This window comes from Typopeltis vanoorti, chromosome 3 (genome assembly GCF_054136105.1).
Source record: "Typopeltis vanoorti isolate ZY-2024b chromosome 3, IOZ_Tvanoo_1.0, whole genome shotgun sequence".
NCBI lineage: Eukaryota > Metazoa > Arthropoda > Arachnida > Uropygi > Thelyphonidae > Typopeltis > Typopeltis vanoorti.
Window position 1 is genome coordinate 66,282,177 of NC_143551.1, and position 22,794 is coordinate 66,304,970.

At 34.4% G+C, this 22,794-nt stretch overlaps 1 protein-coding gene across 2 annotated transcripts in view; it reads right to left on the reverse strand.

The window, feature by feature from the left end:
* Positions 1–22,794, reverse strand: part of LOC150108226 (ubiquitin carboxyl-terminal hydrolase 2-like) — an 81,582-nt gene that overhangs the window by 13,992 nt on the left and 44,796 nt on the right. For both annotated transcript variants that reach the window (XM_090415677.1, XM_090415678.1), the window contains exons 4-8: positions 22,189–22,300; positions 19,351–19,446; positions 12,869–12,933; positions 8,573–8,676; positions 7,384–7,461 (exon numbers count right to left, since the gene is read on the reverse strand). In XM_090415677.1, coding sequence (XP_090271803.1) covers positions 7,384–7,461; positions 8,573–8,676; positions 12,869–12,933; positions 19,351–19,446; positions 22,189–22,300 — 455 coding nt within the window. The remainder of the gene's footprint in view (positions 1–7,383; positions 7,462–8,572; positions 8,677–12,868; positions 12,934–19,350; positions 19,447–22,188; positions 22,301–22,794) is intronic.

Below are 22,794 nucleotides of genomic sequence, written 5' to 3' on the forward strand. Positions count from 1 at the left end.
CCACCCTCCCATCCATCTCACCAACCCTATATCTATCCCCATCTGCTTTAGTTTACTGATTAGGGTTCCATGTGGTATCCTGTCAAAGGCCTTGGCAAGGTCCAGTAGTATCACTGTAAACTCATTACCCCTATCCAGTTCAGCCATCACTGTGTTATAGAACGTGAGCAAGTTACTGAGGCATGATCTACCCTTCACAAAACCATGTTGTCCCCCATAGAATATCCCATTTTCATCTATCCAATCCTGCATTCTTCTCTTGACTAATTTCTGTAAGACCTTGACAATGATTCCTGATATGCTAATCGGTCGGTAATTTACAACAGCAGTCTTGGAACCACCTTTATGCAGTGGAACCATTTTCCCCTCTTTCCACCCCCTTCAGGACTAACCCAGACCACACACACACATATATATATATATATATATATATATATATATATTTATATTAGGATAACCAAGCAATTTTATATGCTTGGTTATTTTAGCACCTAATCCCAAGTATGCAAACAATTAAGTTTGCGCCTGGAACAAAGTTCAAGTCTAAAGATGGTACAACACCAGGGCAACTCATTGTAAAGGTGGGTAAAGCTTTGATCACTATTCTTAGTATTTTCCCATAATGTAAAGCACATCTCACTAGAAGATGTATACTGCAATGCATTATGGGTGGGGTCACTACCCAGACCGGTTTCAACCTTTTTTGAGGTCTCCTCAGTGAGTAGCTAGATCCTAAATACCAAGGTTTTAGTAATACAAAGCCTTATCAACTTTACCTATATAAGTTGCAACAAGGTGTATTAAGTTTTAATAAAAATCTCTGGAGGAGATATTGATGGGAATAAATTTTTTAACTTGGGTATATTGTATATTAGGATAACCAAGCAATTTTATATATGCTTGGTTATTTTAGCACCTAATCCCAAGTATGCAAACAATTAAGTTTGCGCCTGAAACAAAGTTCAAGTCTAAAGATGGTACAACACCAGGGCAACTCATTGTAAAGGTGGGTAAAGCTTTGATCACTATTCTTAGTATTTTCCATAATGTAAAGCACATCTCACTAGAAGATGTATATACTGCAATGTACTGCAATGCATTATGGGTGGGGTCACTACCCAGACCGGTTTCAACCTTTTTTGAGGTCTCCTCAGTGAGTAGCTAGACCCTAAATATACCAAGGTTCTTAAGTTCTTAAAAGAACTGGGCGATGGACTGAGTCCTTGACTCTTTATCCCGTCATCTGAATGAAGATAATCTGTGTGGATTGAGTGTTGTTGAGCTAAAAAGATCTAGTCATGGCTGGGTAACGGCAATAGCCGAGCCTCAGTTAAAACTTCATTGGCTATAGCATTGCCATTCGTTACCCTGGAAGTCCTAAAAAGGACTTTTTCTCGTCAATCATTTTTTCAAACTATCTCACTTAATACCAAGGTTTTAGTAATACAAAGCCTTATCAACTTTACCTATATAAGTTGCAACAAGGTGTATTAAGTTTTAATAAAAATCTCTGGAGGAGATATTGATGGGAATAAATTTTTAACTTGGGTATATTGTATATTAGGATAACCAAGCAATTTTATATGCTTGGTTATTTTAGCACCTAATCCCAAGTATGCAAACAAAAAAATAACCAAGCATATAAAATTGCTTGGTTATCCTAATATACAATATACCCAAGTTAAAAATTTATTCCCATCAATATCTCCTCCGGAGATTTTTATTAAAACTTAATACACCTTGTTGCAACTTATATAGGTAAAGTTGATAAGGCTTTGTATTACTAAAACCTTGGTATTTAGGGTCTAGCTACTCACTGAGGAGACCTCAAAAAAGGTTGAAACCGGTCTGGGTAGTGACCCCACCCATAATGCATTGCAGTATACATCTTCTAGTGAGATGTGCTTTACATTATGGGAAAATACTAAGAATAGTGATCAAAGCTTTACCCACCTTTACAATGAGTTGCCCTGGTGTTGTACCATCTTTAGACTTGAACTTTGTTTCAGGCGCAAACTTAATTGTTTGCATACTTGGGATTAGGTGCTAAAATAACCAAGCAAATAAAATTGCTTGGTTATCCTAATATACCCAAGTTAAAAATTTATTCCCATATATATAATATATATATATATTCATGAGCATTGACTCGTTACTTTGATACATTTAGAAAGATATTTACTGACTAAAAAAACGAGAATTAATTAAAAGCTTTAATGATAAAAAACACAACTAGTTTCGGCTTTTTACAGCCTTCATCAGGTATATTTTTAGGAAGAGGAAACAATATATATATATATATATATATATATATTCATGAGCATTGACTCGTTACTTTGATACATTTAGAAAGATATTTACTGACTAAAAAAACGAGAATTAATTAAAAGCTTTAATGATAAAAAACACAACTAGTTTCGGCTTTTTACAGCCTTCATCAGGTATATTTTTAGGAAGAGGAAACAATAATAAAAACTGAAGATTCTAAAAAACTGAGAAGCACAGGTAAATTGCATTACATAATTGAAATAAAAAACTTTGTATTAACATTCAATTTGTTCTATTTTACGTGCCATCGTTTGTTGTATGCGTGGTAGCAGACTCTCGAGAACGCCAGTACTGAATAACATCAGTATGGCTATCAGGGATGCTATAGCCTAAATTGTTGTTTAAATGTTCAGGATTAAGGACGATCTCCCTGGATTCCACTATCTTTCTTTCAAATTCATCATGGCAGCGGAAAATGTTTTCAGACCTATCCCAGGAAATTGACTCTCCTTGAAAATCATCATGAGGATTGTTAAAGATAAAAAAAAAATCAGCTAACGCCTTTTTATTCCCGTATACGGGGAGTAGGCGAGGCCATGTTAAAGATGCCAAGCTATTTTAAAATAAACCTGGTTTTACTCCATTTCTCAAGTAAGCAAACAAGTCAAAACAAGTCAGACAAATAAGTCAAGTTTGCCCCTGCATGTATTGCAAGTCTAGGTGACCCGTAAAGTAGTACAAGTCTAGGCAACTCGTGGTAAAGGGTGGAATAAGCTCTGATCACTATTCTTAATATTTACTCTTAATGCACAGCTCATCTCCGTGAGGAGATGTATGATGCTATGCATTAATGGCAAGGGGCCACTACCTAGACCAGTTTCGACCTTTATTGAGGTCTCATCTATCTCTCATCCTGAGATTTTTATTTAATAAGGTCAAATCACCTTTTAGTAACTTGGTTTGGTAAAATACTTATAAGCTCTGTATTACTTAACCTTGGTATTTCTAAGCCTGTCTCCCACTGATGAGACCTCAATAAAGGTCGAAACAGGTCTAGGTAGTGGCCCCTTGCCATTAATGCATAGCATCATACATCTCCTCAAGGAGATGGGCTTTGCATTAAGGGTAAATATTAAGAATAGTGATTGCAGCTTATTCCACCTTTTACCACGAGTTGCCTAGACTTGTACTACTTTACGGGTCACCTAGACTTGCAATGCATGCAGGTGCAAACTTGACTTACTTGTCTGTTTGCTTACTTGGGAAATGGAGTAAAACCAGGTTTAAAATAGCTTGGCATCTTTAACATGTATTATACCTAAGGTAAAAAACTTTCTACCATCATGAGGATTGTTAGAGAAGAAAACATGGCTGGATAAGGCACTGGCATGTGATCTTTTATAGGCGATGTCTCTTTTATGTTCCTCCATACGAAGTTCAATAGACTTATTAGTTTGACCATAATAAGGAACATTACAGTCACACCATAGTTTATATACGCCAGGATATTTCAGATTGTGATGCTTAGGCTTAGGATGGCTTATAAGAGATCGGATTTTCGGAAGTGTAGTGAATAACGTCCTGATATTGTACTTCTTAAGGACTTTAGCCAATTTTTGGGAGACCGAACTGATGTATGGGATTGAGATGCTACCTTTAAAATTGGTAGTTTCTGTATTGCGGTGCCTAGGAGGATCTATAAGAAATTTCTGAATGGTTTTTTTATAATATCCATTTTGTTCAAGACATGTGAGAGGTGATTCATTTCTTTTTGAAATTCATCTGGATCGTTTAAAAGAGAGCGTGCTCTGTGTCCCAAGGTGGAAATAGTTCCGAGTTTTTGTGGTGGAAAATGATAGAAAGATTGTGAGGATATCTATTAGCATGCATAGGTTTTCTGTACATAGAGATTCTAAATTTTCCAGAGCAGCTTGAGAGTTTTATTTCCAGGAATGGTAGGGAGTTTTCATGTTCTAGTTCGGCTGTGAAGTTTATATTTGGATGGTGGTTATTGAGATGATAAAGCAAATCCATGAGAGAGTTTTTGCCGTGACTCCATATAATAAAAACGTCATCTACATAACGCTTCCAAACATTTGGTTTAAACGAAAAGGACGATATAGCTCTTGTTTCGAAGTCCTCGAGGGTAAATATTCGCCAGACTAGGGGATAAAGGGTTCCCCATCGCCAAGTCCTGGTTCTGTTTATAGATGGTGTCTTGATATCGGAAGTAGCCAGATTGAACGCAATGCGTTAATAAAGCAAACATTTTTTTTTGGATAATTTATCCTTTAGTAAAATTAATACTTCTTCAGTTGGTACATTTGTAAATAATGAAATAATATCTAAATTGGCTATAATATTATTCTCGTTGATGGATATATCTTTTGTATGTGATACAAAGTCTATGGTGTTGTTGATGAACGATGAAGACTTATTAGAGAAAGACTTGAGGTATTTTGCAAGATGTTTAGATAGCTTGTAGGTTGGAGAGTCAATACCTTCCACAATTGGGCGGAGAGGAATGTTTTCTTTATGTATCTTCGGGACCCAATAAATACGTATTATAAGTGGATGTAGGGAGTGTAGAGAAAGACGTACGTTGTGAGGAAGTTCACTTGTATTCTGTAGTAAATTGTTAGTACGGTTTTGCAGTTCACGTGTTGGATCTGCCTGTAATATTGAATATGTGTCATTTTTAAGTAGTTGAAGCATCTTACTATGGTATTCTTCAGAATTGAGGATAACTGTGGCATTTCCTTTATCTGCCGGTAAAATTATTATATTCCTGTTCTTGTTTAGATTTCTAATAGCTTGTCGTTCAGCTGAAGAAATGTTATCTGTTGGAGGTTTTGCATTATTAATAATGCAAATGGATTCAATACGTAGAAGTTTAGCCAAATGAGTAGGAAGAAGTGAAGTAGCTTTTTTCCATTTTAGTAAGAAGAAATTCTTTGGGAATAAATCTTGGTGAAGGAATGAAATTAAGGCATTTGCTGAGAATATCTTTTTTTTTCGGCCGAAAAAAGATATTCTCAGCAAACAACAAACAATAGCACGTAAAATAGAACAACTTGAATGTTAATACAACTTTTTTTATTTCAATTATGTACTGCAATTTATCTGTGCTTCTCACTTTTTTAGAATCTTCAGTTTTTATTATTGTTTCCTCTTCCTAAAAAGATTTATCATTAAAGATTTTATCATTAAAGTTTTTAATTACTCGGTACACAACTAGTTTCAAAACTAGTTGTGTAGTATAATAAACTGTTTTTTCCATTTCTCTCGGTTAAAGTCATTCAATTCTTTAAAAAAAATTAAAAGAAAAAAAAAATATATATATATATTATTGTGCCCTTGTTTATACTGTGCTTCTGGTGAGTTTCCTGCAGTTCCAAATCTTCAAAGGTTGAAGATTTGGAACTGTAGATGAGAATTGCAGCGCCACAGTGAATTTTGAAATTGCGAACATTGGAGACAAGTGGTACTCACATCGAACAGGTGTACATAAAACTTTGAGAGTTGTTTTAATGGTGTAATTTCACTTCATTTTTTATTTAAAATAAAGGTTTGAAAGCTTAAAACTCTAGCCATATTCATAGTCATAGACAAAACTCAAGGTTTAGAACTTTTGAATGCAAAAATTAGAAACACTAGTTTGGGATAATTTCAATTCCCGTGCATTCAGTACTTCGTGTTTCATTTCTGTTTTACCGTTGCAACATCTGTTCCTTATTAACTGAAGATGATTGGTCACTGTATTAGGTATGGTAATATCTAATGTCACTTTCAATCAATGAGCTGAGAAAATTCTGTAGAAATTTTGGCATAAATGGTAGATGATTTCAGTCTTTCGTTGCGAGATCACCACCAGGCTACTTATTGAAGTTCAGAAATAGCTTTCGAGGTATTCTATTTGGATAGAATACCTCGAAATACCTAGAGCAGGAAAACAGGGTTATCTGGCCTTAGCCTACCCACGGTATACTAGACGTGCGACAGGTTTACAACTTTTACGGGGTGGAAGTCACAATTAAAAAATCAGTCATGCTTTACGGTCTTTTTTTTATGATAATTCCAACCAAATAAGATCACGATAGACACATTATTGCAAATGCCGTTACATCATAAATTTACAATTTCGACACACTGGATGATACCGTGGTTGCTTCAAACTCAGAGGTGGCGGATTGGGAATATCACATTCCTGAGTTCTAATCATGTCAAGGACATTAAAAATATTTTCTGTCCTTTTTTATTCGAAGCCAAGTTAGTTGGTCTTGGTTGGAGGTAGAAGGGTTTTATTAAAGGCAGATTAAACGTATGCATTTGACAAGCACAACTTGCCTCAGCTTCATATTAATTGATTTTGTGCAACCTGCAACACACAAATCACTTTCCAAGTCACTCATGTCATATTTGATCAGTATTAATACTGAAGTAAATCCAACTACCTATTTGTCAAATATTCTTCAAACTATTCTCAGTGACCTAAGCACGATATCACATGGATTCCACTACCTATGGGTATCTTCCATATAACCATTCTAAATATGCTCACTTTTTAAACTTTTGTGTCCCCTAACACTACTGCAAACGTCTCTTCCAGGATAATAAAATGAACTGTCGTTTTGCAACTGCAAAGATTTACACATGCACAGTGAATGGTTCAAAGAAATTGACTATTGTAGCCACCTTACTGGAAATAAAATTATCACACTGCATTTTAAAACAAACATACGAGTAATGGGTCTTCTCCTGTGCTTCTTTGCATCTATTTTGTAGCAAGCTAAAATGATTCATCATCTCAGAGAATGATTTTCTACTTGCCGAAAGATATGAACAGCAGGAATCACTTTTCCCTTTTAATTTATTATGTTATTGTTGCTTGACCTATTTTTCAAATTTCATTAATTTTGCACTCGGTCTACGAAACATCATTTGTACAAGTAACCAAATTTGAACATGATTCATGGAAGTACAGGAACAACCAATACATTTCTGAGAAGAAAGAATTAAATAAAAGAAATATACTACGCAATATTAGTCTATTATTTATTAGACTATATTACGTATGAGTTCTTAAAATGTTTTATTCTAAGATTTTGGACTTACAGGTTTTTCTTCGCCATCCAAAGTTTCTTCCCTGGAGAAAAGGTCCAAACAATGACTGATATTCGCTCTGCCACAGCTCTGAAGAAAAATATAATAAAATAATTTGCATACGAAATTCAATTAAAATAAAGATTAAATTTAAATTTATAGTACGAAATGATTAGCTTTTGAAAGTTAAAATAAAATGTGAATATATAAAAGATGTTATTAGGTATAAATTCTATGCAAATGAAAAAAAGATAGGATATTCTAAAATTTCTTCAAATATCTTCATGGATTTTTGAGTATTCAAGCACTTTATCATCGGCATACCGAACTTAAATGAGTTGGACCAATCTTCTTTCTTTCTTTTTTCCCCCCTTTTTTTTTTAAATGGTGTGAGAACTGCAAAACCCTTCTTAAAGAGAATATGATGAAAGCCAAAATATGGCATTTTGGCTTTCATCATTTGTCACCACCTCAATCCCCCTTATTTTTATCCAGGCTTGGAACCGGCATAGCTGACAATTCAGACCTATGGCTGGAGGGATTGTCTTAAGTATTCCTGACTGTATCCGTGTGTGTTCACGAGACTGGTTTGCCTACTTGCGGGATGAAAAACTCCAGATTAACTCGGGGAAAAACCCTGCTGTCCACGCCCAAGACCGGCTAACTTGGCTATGGCTGAGGAAGATCCTTAATCTCCTCACGTCGTCGACGGGAACCGAACTTAGGGACACTCCTTCCCCAGCCATATGGTTCAGGCATATTCATCTATTAAACGTCCGGCTAACCGCGCGGACGTTTAATAGATAGATTAATTGTAGCATCGAACGAAAGAAAAACATATAGTGGATGACTAATTAGAATCAAATCTACAATGACTTTTCGACTGTATATCTAGCCTTGTGAAAATTACCAAGACTACACAACCGTGTCTTAATTTATTAAAGGAATGATATTGAAAACGTTGTTTATTTATTTTATTTTATTTTTCAAAAATTGTCAGAAACTCTCAGTACTATTCTTGTATAATTCTACAGCAAGAATGCATCGACCTGTTCTTAAGACGATGTCAAAAATGATAAGTATATTAATACTCTTTACTTGACTTCTTAACACAATGTATTTAAAACCCTCAAAACACCTTATTGCTAAAAAAAATGTATTCGACAATATTTCAACAAGTATGCAAACTACCAGAACTTACCTTTGGAAGAGGTATTGAGAGATCCCAAAAGGGATCATAAGTAACCGATGTGTTGTTGCATGTACAGCATGTTAAGGTGCTTTTTAACTGACCAACGAACATTTCTAAAAAGAAAGAAAAAAGTAATTTATTAATTAATGATTATAGAAAAATTTGAATATACATACAAATTATGTTCAAGTGAAATGCATTATTTGAAGCTTTGAAAAGTTTATAAAATTTAAAAAACTTTAAAAACAAATAAAAATTAAAATCATAGGTAACAGATGTGTTGTTGCATATACAGCATGTTAAGGTTCTTTTTAACTGACGTACGAACATTTCTAAAAAGACATACATGGAAGACACGATATAGTCTACAAAATATCAAGGAAATTAAACAACGAAGAAAGACACACACAGCACAAATCAACAACACAAGAGGAACAATGAATAGAACATTATAAGAAGTTGGTATGGTATGGTATGGTATAATAATGAAGAAATCAGCACTGATATAGAACCAATAAAATTGGAAGAACAAAAAGAAGCAATAAAGGTATCAAAAAATAGAAAATCAACCGGATCAGAAGGCACGAATAGAGAACTTTGAAAATATGGCGGAGAATATTTACATCACATATTCTTAAAATTAATAAATAACTGTTGGAGGAAATGTGAGGTTCCATCAGATTAGTTAAAAGCTAAGGTTATATACAGGGCCGGTGGAGGCGGGCATGCAGAGCATGCGGGTGCCGCTATGAAGGGGGGGGCGCCGCCAGGGCATTGTTCATAAGTTCATTTTTAAGAAATAAATTTTTTATCATAAAAACAAAAAATTCTTAGAATGATCAATATTAAAATAAATGAGGCCGGATACACAGAATAAAATTTTTTTAAAAAAATTGTATATTGCCGCCTCTTTGATCAGCCGGCTGTTTACAATTTTGCAGCGAGAGCAGGCTAAATGCTTGCCTGCAGAATGTTGTCTACTGCAGTCTATCTAAAGTGAAACGGTGAACGGTTTTTAAATTTTAACTTTAATTAAAATTCATTTTAATTTTGTTAGCGATTTGGGTCGGTGAGAAGCCTATAATCCCTTTATCATTATATTCAACAATTAAAGTGAAGTGGCTTTATCAAAATTTGCTTTAACTTTTGAGAATTTTTTGAATATTCGGGTTTTTAACGATTATCCTGCCTAGCCAACATCCCCGGTTCATTACATCTAGCGAACCAACGTGTGGCTGTTCCGTCAAAATTTACTTAAGAAATTTCAAATAATTTAAATTTTTATTATCGTAAAACAACCACACACGCCCGGATCGTTACAGGGGCGATTAGATAGAAATTGCATGCGGGCGGCAAAGACCCTAGCGCCGGTTCTGGTTATATATAAGAAAGGAGACAAAGATGATTGTGGGAATTACAGAGGAATAAGTTTATTAAATACAGGTTACAAAATTGACAGTAAAATCCTGAATAAAAAACTTAAATATTGCCAAAAATTTACTCTCAGAAGAATAAAATGGTTTCAGACATGGAAGACCATGTATAAACGATATTTATGTGCTAAAACAAATTATTCAAAAGACGAGAATTTAATTTTAATATTGAAATTAATCAAAGTGTTAGGCAGGAATGTAGCTTATCTCCAACTCTATCATATTAGATCAAAAATAGTCATAGAAAACACAATAGAATAGGTGACACAGTTTAATTATTTAGGTTACATAATAATAATATATCTGAAAGATAAAGATATAGATGAATAAATAAAGAAATTTCAGAATTTTTAAAGGAAACGGGGCAAAAATTATAGAATAAATAATAAAATAATAATAATAATAATATTCATTTTCATTAATTCCATATATATTATCCCAGAATCGCAGTTTCTAAACTGCAAATTAAAGCGAACTTCGAAACGAACTTCGAAAGAGAAAAATAAAGGTTTTCTTGAAGTGACTTCACGGATTGTTTATTATATACTGTACTTGGGAGCAGTTGACCAGCAACGTGTTGTGAGAACTTAAAATTAGAATATTTGTTGGGATTCTTTCTCTTCCCACACACTTTTGGCTTACCTAAGCTCTTTCCCACTTCAGACTGCACATTAAATTAAAGTAGATATTATTATTTACATATTCCAGGGTGAAATATGAAAGAAAACGAGAATCTTGTGAGATATAATACATTGTTCAATCCAACGAAAAATAAAAATTTCAACATCTCTTTCATAAACTTTTAGACACATCTATCTATAAATGATTTTTGCGGACAGCTCTTAACTCTGCTTATTGTCCACTAATTATGTGAAATTCAGGTCGATTATTAGAACACACGTAATTTACTGGCAAAAATACTATTGGTGGTTGGCGGTAGATGGCGGTGTGTTGATGACAGTATTGTTGTGTGTAGTTAGAGAAGGGAGATGATGAATTGTGTGTAGTGGAGTTGGGGGTCCTTCTGCGATGAGTTCTCGTACTCCTTGGAGATATCATGTAATAATAATAATAATAATAAGTAGCTGATGATGAAAGGCACATACATGCAATCATATTGAAGCCATGTTGTGCTGCCATCTGGTGTGTAAATTAGGTAAACAGCTATAGATATAATTCCCTTGAATTAACGCAAATGCTAAATGGCCTACTTTCAGACAAATATGCAATTTTCTTTTGCAATAGAAATTACTATATCTTTTTTATTTTATAAACTATGCTGTTTAAGATTAGCAAAATTGAAAACAAAAGCAAGTTGAAAAAGAGAGGGGGGGGAAACCGTCAAATTAGTTCTATAGAGCTATCGAAGCGACTGATTTTATTCTGTTATTTTGGTATTATTGTTTCATAAGCGTAAGTTTGTGTGAAACGCATGAATTATCTGATAAGTTTATTGCAGTAATTTCATCGCTGGTTAAATAATTACATATATTTAAATTTAAACATATAATTATATTTAACATATAATTATAATTATATTTTTATATAAATATATTTAAACATATATTTACATATATTATAATTACATATACTATCGACAGACAAAATTTGTTTTTATCTAGAGCTTTGTATGTGGAGTCCGTAATATCATCTAATAATGTAGTAATGCTTTTTGTTTTCTTTTCGAATCCGTATTGTTTTTGTGGGAGTATATTTTATTTCTGCAGGAAATTTTTCAGTCTAGTGTGTATTATTTTTTCGAGAATTTTTGAAATGACAGATAAATTAGCAATAGGTTTGTAGATTTGTATGTCATTTTTTTTTTTTTTTTTTTTTTTTTTTACCATGTGTACAGAGAGGTGTAATTACTGCTGTTTTGAATTTTGCTGGAGTATTGCACTGATTGGTTTCAAAAGTACCGGATGTACTTTTGAACCCAATCATTTAGTCATCATGTGTTATAAGGTCGTTAACCTGATGTTGTCTGGGCTTGTTTTAGTTGAGTAATTTCGAGTTTGGAGACTGATGGAAAGAATATAATTTTCTGCTGACTGCTTTGAGTTTTTAAATCTCTGGAAGGGATTTAAAAAATCTCGTTGTCGTTATCTTGTTATCTCGTTGTTTATCCAGGGGTTTCCGTCTGTTTTCATTTTTTTAAACGTTTTTATTAGCTTTTAAAATATTTCTGTAAAACGAAAGGTAAAGTTAAATAAAATTATTGGATCATCCAAACTAAGTAAACTGTTCCAATCCGTGTTCTTTATGAGGTTATCTATGGTTATTTTTACTATGATGACCGAGTCTGGTTTGCTGTGTAGAGTTCCCTAGCTAGTGTTTGTGGAGCAGTTGGCACTTGTGCTGTGGAAAGTGATAGCTATTATGTAAAGATCCATCGTTTTAATTGTACTTTATATAACGCATAAATTTTAATTCGTAGAATACGAACTAAACTTGGTTAATGTTAATGACGTCATCTATTAGCTTTAGTCGTTTTTAAATATTAAAATTCTACTGTACTATATAAGAGAATTTTTATTTTACACTTTCATAGTCGAAACTGGAGAATTTTGCGTTAAAGAATTTGCTCTATGTGTGTGTGTGTGTGTGTGTGTGTGTTCATAAATTCCTCATGGCTGAATGATTACTCACTTGTATGTACAATAAACATCATTTTCTTGCACATTCGTTTTTTTTGGGGGGGGGGGATTAAAATAGGATTGACTTTTTCTTCAAGATGTAAAAAGAATAGTTCGTCCAGGCTTCTCCAACCCACGCATAAACTTAGCAATTACACCCCCCCCCCCTCCCTTATCAGTGGACCTGATAAAAGTTCCAGGAGATATTTAAGATGCGACTGATAATTTTGTCTTACCTACTATTTTGCTGTCGTCCGTTTGTAAATACTTTTTCCAAGCTTCTGCAGGAGTCTGTGCGTCGCTGAAATAAAAATAAAATTTATTGAGTCATTTGGTAATCCAGAGGAACAGATGTATTTATTTAACAAATAATTAATTCATTTACTTTGGTTTGAATACTAGCAGCCTTGAATGTAAGTTTTCATGCTCTTGAAGTAAGTACAACGTACAATTGTATGAAGATATATAACAATGCAGTGCTACTTATACATAATATTTTACATTTCAAAGTTTCATCAGTTGAAGCATCGTTTATTTATTTATTTATTTTAAAGCATAAGGAGAGCAACTGTGGAGAAAGTCTCGCTACTAGAATACATGTGAAGGCGTATTGCGCTGTGTTGTATGTGAGTGAAGGTGAGAGGGTTGTCATAGCGAAGCCATTCCCCAAAGTTTCCAAATTTGAGCTGACATATAATATAATAAATTTTAATCTTTCTAGATGACTCCAGTATGAACAATCTTCAGCAATTTCTCACAAAATTATGCACTTCATATTTCAGATTCAGGATCCTGAAGTGAAGGATCTGCAAATACAAGCAGAAGTATTATCTGTATCAAAATAAGTTTGTCTAAATATCATTATTAGCCTTCTAAAATATTCGAGTATCCAAGTCATTTCACTGAATACCTGTGGAATTCGCGAAGAAGGCGACTTCTTATTGTGACTTTTATCACTCCAGCTAAGTTTAAAAGATAGCAAAGGAGTTATAGAACGAGAAATGATCTAGAAATTCATTAGGATTCGCTGGAGAACAAGCGATGAACAAGCATTCATCATCAGATTCCCAAGGCAGTTTAAAAAACACGAGAAATATTCCTAGTCTTCTCCCTTTTAAGTCTCTCGTACTGAACCCCCCGAACCTCAGTAGGTCAGCTGGTATCTACGATGTCCTTTGGTATCGAGCACTTTGCAAGAGTATATCATCCAGGTGGTGACATTGCAGGAATGAATGAACCAACAGCTTACGGGAATTGTTGTGAATGAAGTGGAGGTGAATAGTCTATTACAAAACCTCAATGTCAATGCATCTATGGGATTGGATGGTATACCAGCTCGTGTCGTACGTGAAGCGGCTAAAGAATTGTCAGTGCCATTGACCATTTTGTTTAATTTGAGTCTCGGGTCTGGGTTAGTCCCAAGGGGGTGGAAAGAGGGGAAAATAGTTCCACTCCAAGACTGCTGTTGTAAATTACCGACCGATCAGCATATCAGGAATCGTTGTCAAGGTCTTGTAGAAAATAGTCAAGAGAAAAATATAGGATTTGATAGATGAAAATGGGATACTGTATAGAGGACAGCATGGTTTTGTGAAGGGTAGATCATGTCTCAGTAACTTGCTAACGTTTTATAAAACAGTGACGGCTGAACTGGATAAGGGTAACGGATTTACAGTGATTCTACTGGACCTTGCTAAGGCCTTTGACAGGATACCACATGGAATTCTAATCAGTAAACTGCAGCATATGGGGATGGATATAGGGTTGGTGAGATGGATAGGAGGGTGGTTGATGGAGAGATATCAGAGAGTGGTTTATTCAGGAGTTGAGTCCAAAAGACGGCTTATGACTAGTGGTGTGCCAGAGGCAGGAGCGCGTCGGCAATATTTGCAATGTGTGCGACGCACACAGGCGCCAGGATAGTAAAGGCGCCAAATAGGAGGAAATACTTAAAAAAAATTTTTAAGCGATTTTTTATTGGAGGGGGGGATAGGGGCGCCAACTAAAGTTTTGCACACAGGCGCTGGACACTACTGGCGTGCTCCTGGCCGCAGGGTTCTGTTCTTGGACCATTACTGTTCAATTTATTCATTAACGATATAGGAAAGGATCTGAGAGGAAGTCTTCATTTGTTTGCTAATGATGCAGCAAAGTTGGGTAGATCAATAGTGAGTGCACAGGATGTCAAAATTTTGCAGGATGATTTGGATAGTTTGGAGGACTGGGCTAAGGAGAATGGATGTCAATTTAATGTGGCAAAATGTAAGGTTATGCATTTTGTGATGAAAAGATTAGCAGCAGTATATCACATTGGTGGAACTGTACTCCAGGAGATTGACGAGGCCAGGGATTTAGGAGTGTTGGTGGATAGGGAGTTTAAGTTTAGGGGGATACATCGCAAAAGTGGCTAAATCAGCTCATCAAATCACTTGGTTGCTGAAAAATACTTTAACAAGCAAAGACAAACAGGTTATTGTTCCTCTGTATCGAGCCTTGAAAAGACCCCATCTAGACTACTGTGCCCAGATATGGGCGCCAGGGTTTCTTCTTGATGGGGAGGAGGTGGAGAGATTCCAGAGACGAGTGACCAAGATGATAGCAGGTCTATGGAATGAACTTTATGAGAACAGGTTGAAGATTTGTGGGTTGCAGAAATTGGTCGATAGGCGGAAAAGGGGTGATATGATTGAGACATTCAAATTACTGAAGGGTTTCTATAAGATTAATCTAGAAGATATTTTTGTGAACGGGACTGGTGGTGGGAGGACTAGGGGTCATACATGGAAGCTGGGCAAGAGTGTGGTTAGCAAGGGTGTTAGAGCTAGGTTTTTTACTTGGAGAGTGGTGAATGAGTGGAATAAGCTGCCGGAGTCTGTTGTGGGTGCCATGACTGTGAATGAGTTCAAAGTGAAGTATGATAGATACTGTGTGAATGTCGAATAGTTGTTCTTGACATGATATTAGGGCCGCCCTCGATGAGTCTATGGACTCCTTGGAATTGCCCGTAATAATATTAATAATTTTTCAGCTGAATATGAGTTAGCCGGTCTCATATGGAGGTTGAAAGATTTTTTCCTCCTGGAACTCGGGTTTTTTATCCCCCAAAATAGGCAAACCAGATAGAATAGCACACTCAATTAACAGAGATAATCCACAGATTTTATTGCTTTGTTTGCTTCTGCTGTATTCATATTCACAGATAACAACAACAAGCAATAATAACAGCAATGAAGTCGCCATGTCTTTATTCTTCCATTATATTCGAGGAAGAATAACTTTGAATACTGATTTTTATATCCTTAATTTAAATTATCCTATTATTTTCTCCTCTTTTTTTATTTTTTATTTCTCTTCCATAATTAAATAAACCACCTTTAACTGAAAATAGATCCGTTTACAAATTAGGCATTGTCTTTATGAACAATAGATTAAGCAGAAAGATAACTGCTATAAATCTTAACGTAGATTATTGTAACAATTTCAGGCCATATAAGATGGACTTTCGGCAAATATTGAGAATTCATCTCAATATTATTATTATTATTATTCCTGATACCGCCAAGGAGTCCGAAGACTCATCGCGGGAGGACACCTACAACTGTCTCAACGATTACACCGAATCTCTACTACGAATCATCTCCACCAACGCCATCTACCGCCCACTCCACCACCACCACCACTAGTATTTTTTGTCTGTAAATTGCGTGTGTTCTGAAGAGACGATTTGTCTGTATGCGGGAGAAAAAACCTTGCTACCTCCGTATGAGATCGATTAACTCACCTTCGATTGAAATCGTCTAGATAATGATTCCTCGCGACGAGAATCGAACTTAGGCCTATTCAAATCGAAGGGCGCAATGTACCGTCGTTCTTCCAATTTGCGCCTCCGTAGCGCAATTGGAAGAACGGTCACTTCTAAAATGTGAGCAGTCCTTACTAACTAAAAGTAATCACATTGTTAATCTTCTTTCAAAGCTCTTTCACCCCTCCTCTTTACGAGTTCCTCTTTAACAGAAAGAGAAAGTAAGTCATATGAGTCCCTCTTTTCTTTCACTTCTAATGTTGAAGTAATCTCACCAACCAGTTCTCTTGGAATGTCAAAAGTTGATTTTATGTTTACATAATAAAAATACAAATTAAAAATTGTTCATCCTTTTTTTTTTTCGTTAAAAAACTTTTTTTTAAATTTGGATTTGTAGTGTTCTAAAAATTTTTTTCATAAACTTTTGAAAGAAATAATTTTGAATTTTGTAATTTTTTTAGATTTTTAATAACTATTTCGTCTAAATTAGTTATTTTATATGAAATTAAAATGATGTTACAAGTTAGAAGTGATCTAGACGACCCTGCTGCGAAGTTTGTCCTTGGTATTCTCCTTGTATGGTAGCAGCGAAAGCATCAAACAATAATAGCGTTTAGCGTAATGAAAACGGAAGTATTGAATGTCCTAAATATATTGATACGAAGAAATCTATTTTAATTCCTGCTATACACAAAATTTATTTCCTTAATGTGTAACTAAAGGGCGCGGAGAGAAAAGTGAATATCAGCTGTCGTTAAGTGATAGCATTTCAAAGTAATATACAATCCCATTTATTTTCTCAAAGATCTATAATTACAAATTATTAAATGTAGAAGCATTTAAGCTATATAGAGGGCGACACATCCATCGTCTGCATGATGTTAAAAATGATTAAAATCCAGTTTATCTTATCTAACTAACAAAATATAATAAATTATAATTTATATTAATTTTATTCGGCATTTAATAATAAATTTAATTCAGTATCATGAATGTAATATAAATTGTTTTAATATAATATGTTTTAATATCTAATGTTCATAATATTTAACATTTATATTTAAACTGTTTAATATTTATAATATTTATATTTCATATTATTTATATTTTAATATAAAACTGACATCAAATTTTAACTATAATACATTTCATTTATTAAATTATAATAAATTATAATTCGATATAGGATATAAAATTATTTATACTACGAAACTATTATTATTATCATTACGTGACATCTCCAAGGGCTTATTGCATCGCTAGAGGGCGCTCTACTTTACTCTTTTACTCTACTGTATTATACATATCTCGTAATCTCTCCTATTATTTAATTCTCCAATTATTTAATACATCACTACCATCTTTACGGTGCTATGTAAGCATGGGGAGAGCAAGCACATTTTTCCCTGCAGCATAATAATAAATAATTATAATTTATTATAATTATTTATTATTATTACATGACACCTTCCAGGAGTCCAAAGACCCATACATCAACACACGCCATCTCCCCTCTACCAATGATATTTTCGCTGTAAATTGTGTATATACTCTGGTCGATTTGCGAGTATACAGGATGAAAAACCTTGATACTCTCATTTGACATTGCATAACTCATCTTCAACTGAAAAAGACGACAAAAATTTCCCCCTTTTTTATTTAATCTGAAAATATTGAACGTTTCACTTATCAAGCTGAAAACATTGATATATATCATCAAAATCAGTCCAAAAGTATTCAAATTACAGTTTTCAAATAGTGTGTTTCAAAGCAGAATTTATTCGACATGAAATTTGCACTTTGCTTGTTCTGGTATTTCCGAAACCTTTTGAACCTGAAACGTAAGACCATCGCAGACTGTGAACGAATGGAAGGACCTCTACTGGGAGAATGGAAGAACAAACAAATGCAGTAATCAGCAGCTGAGGGCAATGTCCATTTCACCAAAAGTAAAACTAGACGAGGAGCTAAACAGAATAAGAAATACAAGTTGGATTTTTTTAAAATATGTTACTTAATAGCAGATTAGAAACTATTACGGAAAACTATAAAACATTAGAAACTATGAAAGAAATTGAGCAAATGCTTGACATGTTGAAGACTATATTAATTACACTTATACAATCATGGGAAAATAAATCCAGTTCGCAATTATAGATTATAGTTTCACTATCAATTAACAATAAAATTACGGATAAGATCGTGCTTAATAAACTCGCTATTTTGAAATGATATGGAAGATTTCATATCATCCCGAAATCACAGTACAGTTGACAGAAGAATAAGGGAACAAAATAATCTCTATCCAGGAGTATTTTACAGACTCAATTAACTCCACCTTAGATAAAAACAAAATTGCCATGATCTTTATCGACTTGACTAAAGCTTTCGACACAATCATACACGAAATTCTATGAGAAAAGCTAAGACATATGGGAATACGTGGACACACATGGTTGAAAAATTATCTTCCAAGCAGAAAAAAATTACGTCAATGTCATCCTCAGGGATTAACTTAACACAAGCTTTCAGAATGCAAACTGAGTCATTGCATGCGAACTGTAAAACATAAAACAAGCAACGAAATAAAACGAAAAATAAAATCAGAATTTCATATAAAATTTCAATGTACATATATACAATATATGAAACGTATATACATGTGTGTGTAATGGCATCAACACACACACACACACACACACACACAGAGAGAGAGAGAGAGAGAGAGAGAGAGAGAGAGAGAGAGAGAGAGAGAGAGAGAGAGAGAGAGAGAGAGAGTGTTTGGACTCTTGAAGATGTTATGTAATAATAATATGTAAATAAAATGTAAATAATTATTATCACGAAATCCTGTAATTTCTTTTCAGAAAAATCATGTGTATAAAGAAGAAGAATACAATTTTTAAAGTTACCTACGTAGGGTTCCGGCTGAAGGAATAACGGATAGCTCTATTCGTGTCTTCATGAATTCCTTGAAGAAAATAGCGCAGAAACTCTTGTGCATCTTGCTGACTAAATTGTAATAAAAGGAAAACAGCGTTTTAGCAAAGATATTAAAGTTTCAGTCTTTTCGAAGCTTTATTATTATTATTATTATTATTAAGAGATACCTCCAGGGAGTCAGAGACTCATCGAGGGAGGCCACATACTACACACACCAGCTATCATACTTATTCTTGAATTCAATCACACTGCTTGCACTCCCAACATCCAATGGCAATCCATTTCAATCACGCACCACCCTCTGAGAGAAAAATCTAGCCCTCACACCCTTCTTAGCAGCCTTCATTCTCAGCTTCCAAGGATGCCCTCTTATTCTTTCCCTACCCTTCATAAACTGAAAAATCCCATCAATTGAAATCTTGTATGACCCTTTCAGAAGTATGTAAGTCTCAATCATATCAACCCACTTTCTCCTGTCTGTGAGTGTCTGAAGTCTACAAATTGTCAGTCTGTCTTCATAATCAGTATTCCACAATCCTGATATAATTTTTAACACTCTCCTTTGCACTGTCTCCAATATATCAGAATCATAACGGAAACCAGGAGACCAGACCTGCACACAATAGTTTAAGTGAAGTCTTATCAAGGCCTTGTAAAGAGGCAAAATGACATCCTTATCTTTATATGTGAACGTTCGTTTCAGCATTGCAATTATCTTTTGAGTTTTTGTATTTGCAATCTTTGCCACATGGCTTCTGAACTTCAACTTCCTATCTGCTAACACTCCAAGATCCCTAGCCTCATCAGTTTCTTCTAGCATAATCCCACCAATATAATACGACATTGGATATCTAATCACGCTGAAGTGAATGACTTTACATTTACTAACATTGAACGGACATCCAGGGCCAGCTCTAGGCTTAGGCACAAGAGGCAGCGTCCTAGGGGAGCAATGACTTCGGAGAGCCAACATCTTTAAAAAAAAAGCGATAGTATTAAAGAGGACCAGAGAATCGAAGCGTTGGTGATACGAGCATTGCCCACCCCAAAATGGATGCAAGACATTTGATATCATCCCTTAGTAAACCCATGTTGCTCATTGCAAATTAGAGATTCGTTGCCAACCCATTTCTGAAATTCCAGCTATAACCAATTTTTCCAAAATCTTCACCAGCACTCCTGAGGTACTAATTGGTCAATAGTTGGATACATTGGGCTTTGCACCACCCTTGTGCAATGGAATTACTATACATTCTTTCCATTCCTGCGGAATCTTCCATGTTCTCAAACTCATATTAAACATCCTGGTCAAAGGAATAGCCAGTTCAGCTGAACACTCTTTTAGCACAAAGTGCTGACATCCCATCAGTCCCTATTGCTGAATTCTTATTCAGTTTGTGCAACAGCTCTAATACCTCGTCCTCGTACACCTGAGTTTCTTCATCCAGTGAAGAGGTAGCAGTGAGTTCAATGTTGCGTATACCAGGTTGATAGCTTTCAACAAAATGGGCACTCATTAATTGAACAAACTCTCCTGCGTCTGTTGATCTTGCAGATCTCTATTCTTCTCTAATGCCTTATACATGTAGACATCTTTGCACACGTTTGATGGGTCCGAACCGGACGAACACAAAGTCGAAATCGCTCTCTCTCCTCATCAACATTTCCATGATAAAGCCCATTCGCGTCATTAACACAGTTATATAACATTGTCTCTCTCGTACTCACATTTTCACCATTCGTCGCTTTATAATTTAGTTTCCCTGACTCTCTCTGTGTTAGGCCTCATACCAGTTATTAGTTTTTCAAGACTCCTGAAACCAAACGCATTCAGGTGTAGGCCGTCCCTTCATACAAATCCAATCTTCTCTCAAACTCACTCCACACATCCAAAAACTCGCATCCATTCCTTCCACACAGCCTACGCATCAAATCGTCTGCCATCATAGCCCTTCTTTTTAATTCATTTTTATCATAGCGAGGTAAAATACTGACGATTTTCACTTTCTTACTCTTCACTCTCGCCTCTTCCAACAACCCTTTCATGTCCTTTCTCATACTGAACTTATCGCCAGTTAACTCGTTAGACCTATTACAATTACGATTGGTTTACTTTCTTTCTTTCTTTTTCTTTTTTTCTTTTTTTTTTTGAAGATGATATTGATAACAATACCTTCAATCAAATATGCATATATGCATCTATAAATAAGAATAAATCTTTTCCTTATGAATAGATTTGGCTGAAGATCCATGAAATTAAATACATTAAATAAAGAAATTGTGTTTCTACAGAGTTCCGATCTTTGAAGTAATTGTTATGGAATTAAATTCGATAAAATAGAAATATCAACGACAAAAAAATTAAAGAAAAAATAATGGAATTTATTTGCTATTAAATTTAGAAGAGTTAAATGAAGGATAAGTATTATTTTTGAACATATCTCTCTTGATTTTCTAAATATTTATAAATTCACTTAATATTTTATGTAATATTCAACCATTCTTTTTTTTTTTTTTAATTTTTTTTTTTTTATCAGTTACAAGAGTAAACTTTTCACAGAACGAGCGAGCAGTGGCAATAAATTCTTTCATTATGTGATGAAATAACACTGGCCCATTTACTGAATTGGTTACGATATCATAATAGCCGGTTATGACGTCATGAATGATGTCACGACTAACATTTGAAACGTAAAGAAGAGAAAGAAAAAAATAACTATGTAAACATTGCAATTGCCAGGAGCATTTACTGATAATATTTTCTACTTTTTTTTTTTATTATTATTTGTATCTTTTAGTCTTGAGACGCACCTGTAGCCATCAAATCGAGATGATAAATGTTGCACCTCATTATGTAAACTATTCGGATTTGCTGATCGGCATGGCTCTTTTTTCCACATCTCTTGAATTAAATTCGAGAAGGCTATAAGAAAAAGAGAATCGTAGCTAAAATACTAAAGATATAAATTTCTGTATAATGCAAAATATTTTTAAGCCATTCACTTAGTAAATAACAGAATAAATTCTCGTACTTTATTATTAAAACATATTATTAAGCTTTTCAAATCCTATTTTGAACATAAGATGTTCAAAATAGGTGTCCATAGATGTCCATTTTGCATTTGGTTGAAGAATCTGATTATTTTTTCTCAATACCCTGGATTTAAGTTATCCAAGTAAATCATTTTCTGAATGACCTTTGATAAATCGACCATATCATTTATGATAGCGTTTATTACAGATGGATTCTAAAAAAATAAAAAAAAAATACATTACATATTGCCCTTCCCTAAAAAATTTAGGAAAGGGCAATTTGACTTTCTAGCTGGAAAGACGAGGCAACACTGAACTACTTTACCATTAAGTTTACGTTCATGCTTAGAACCTAAATAGTAAGTGTAGGTTTTTTTAAATAAA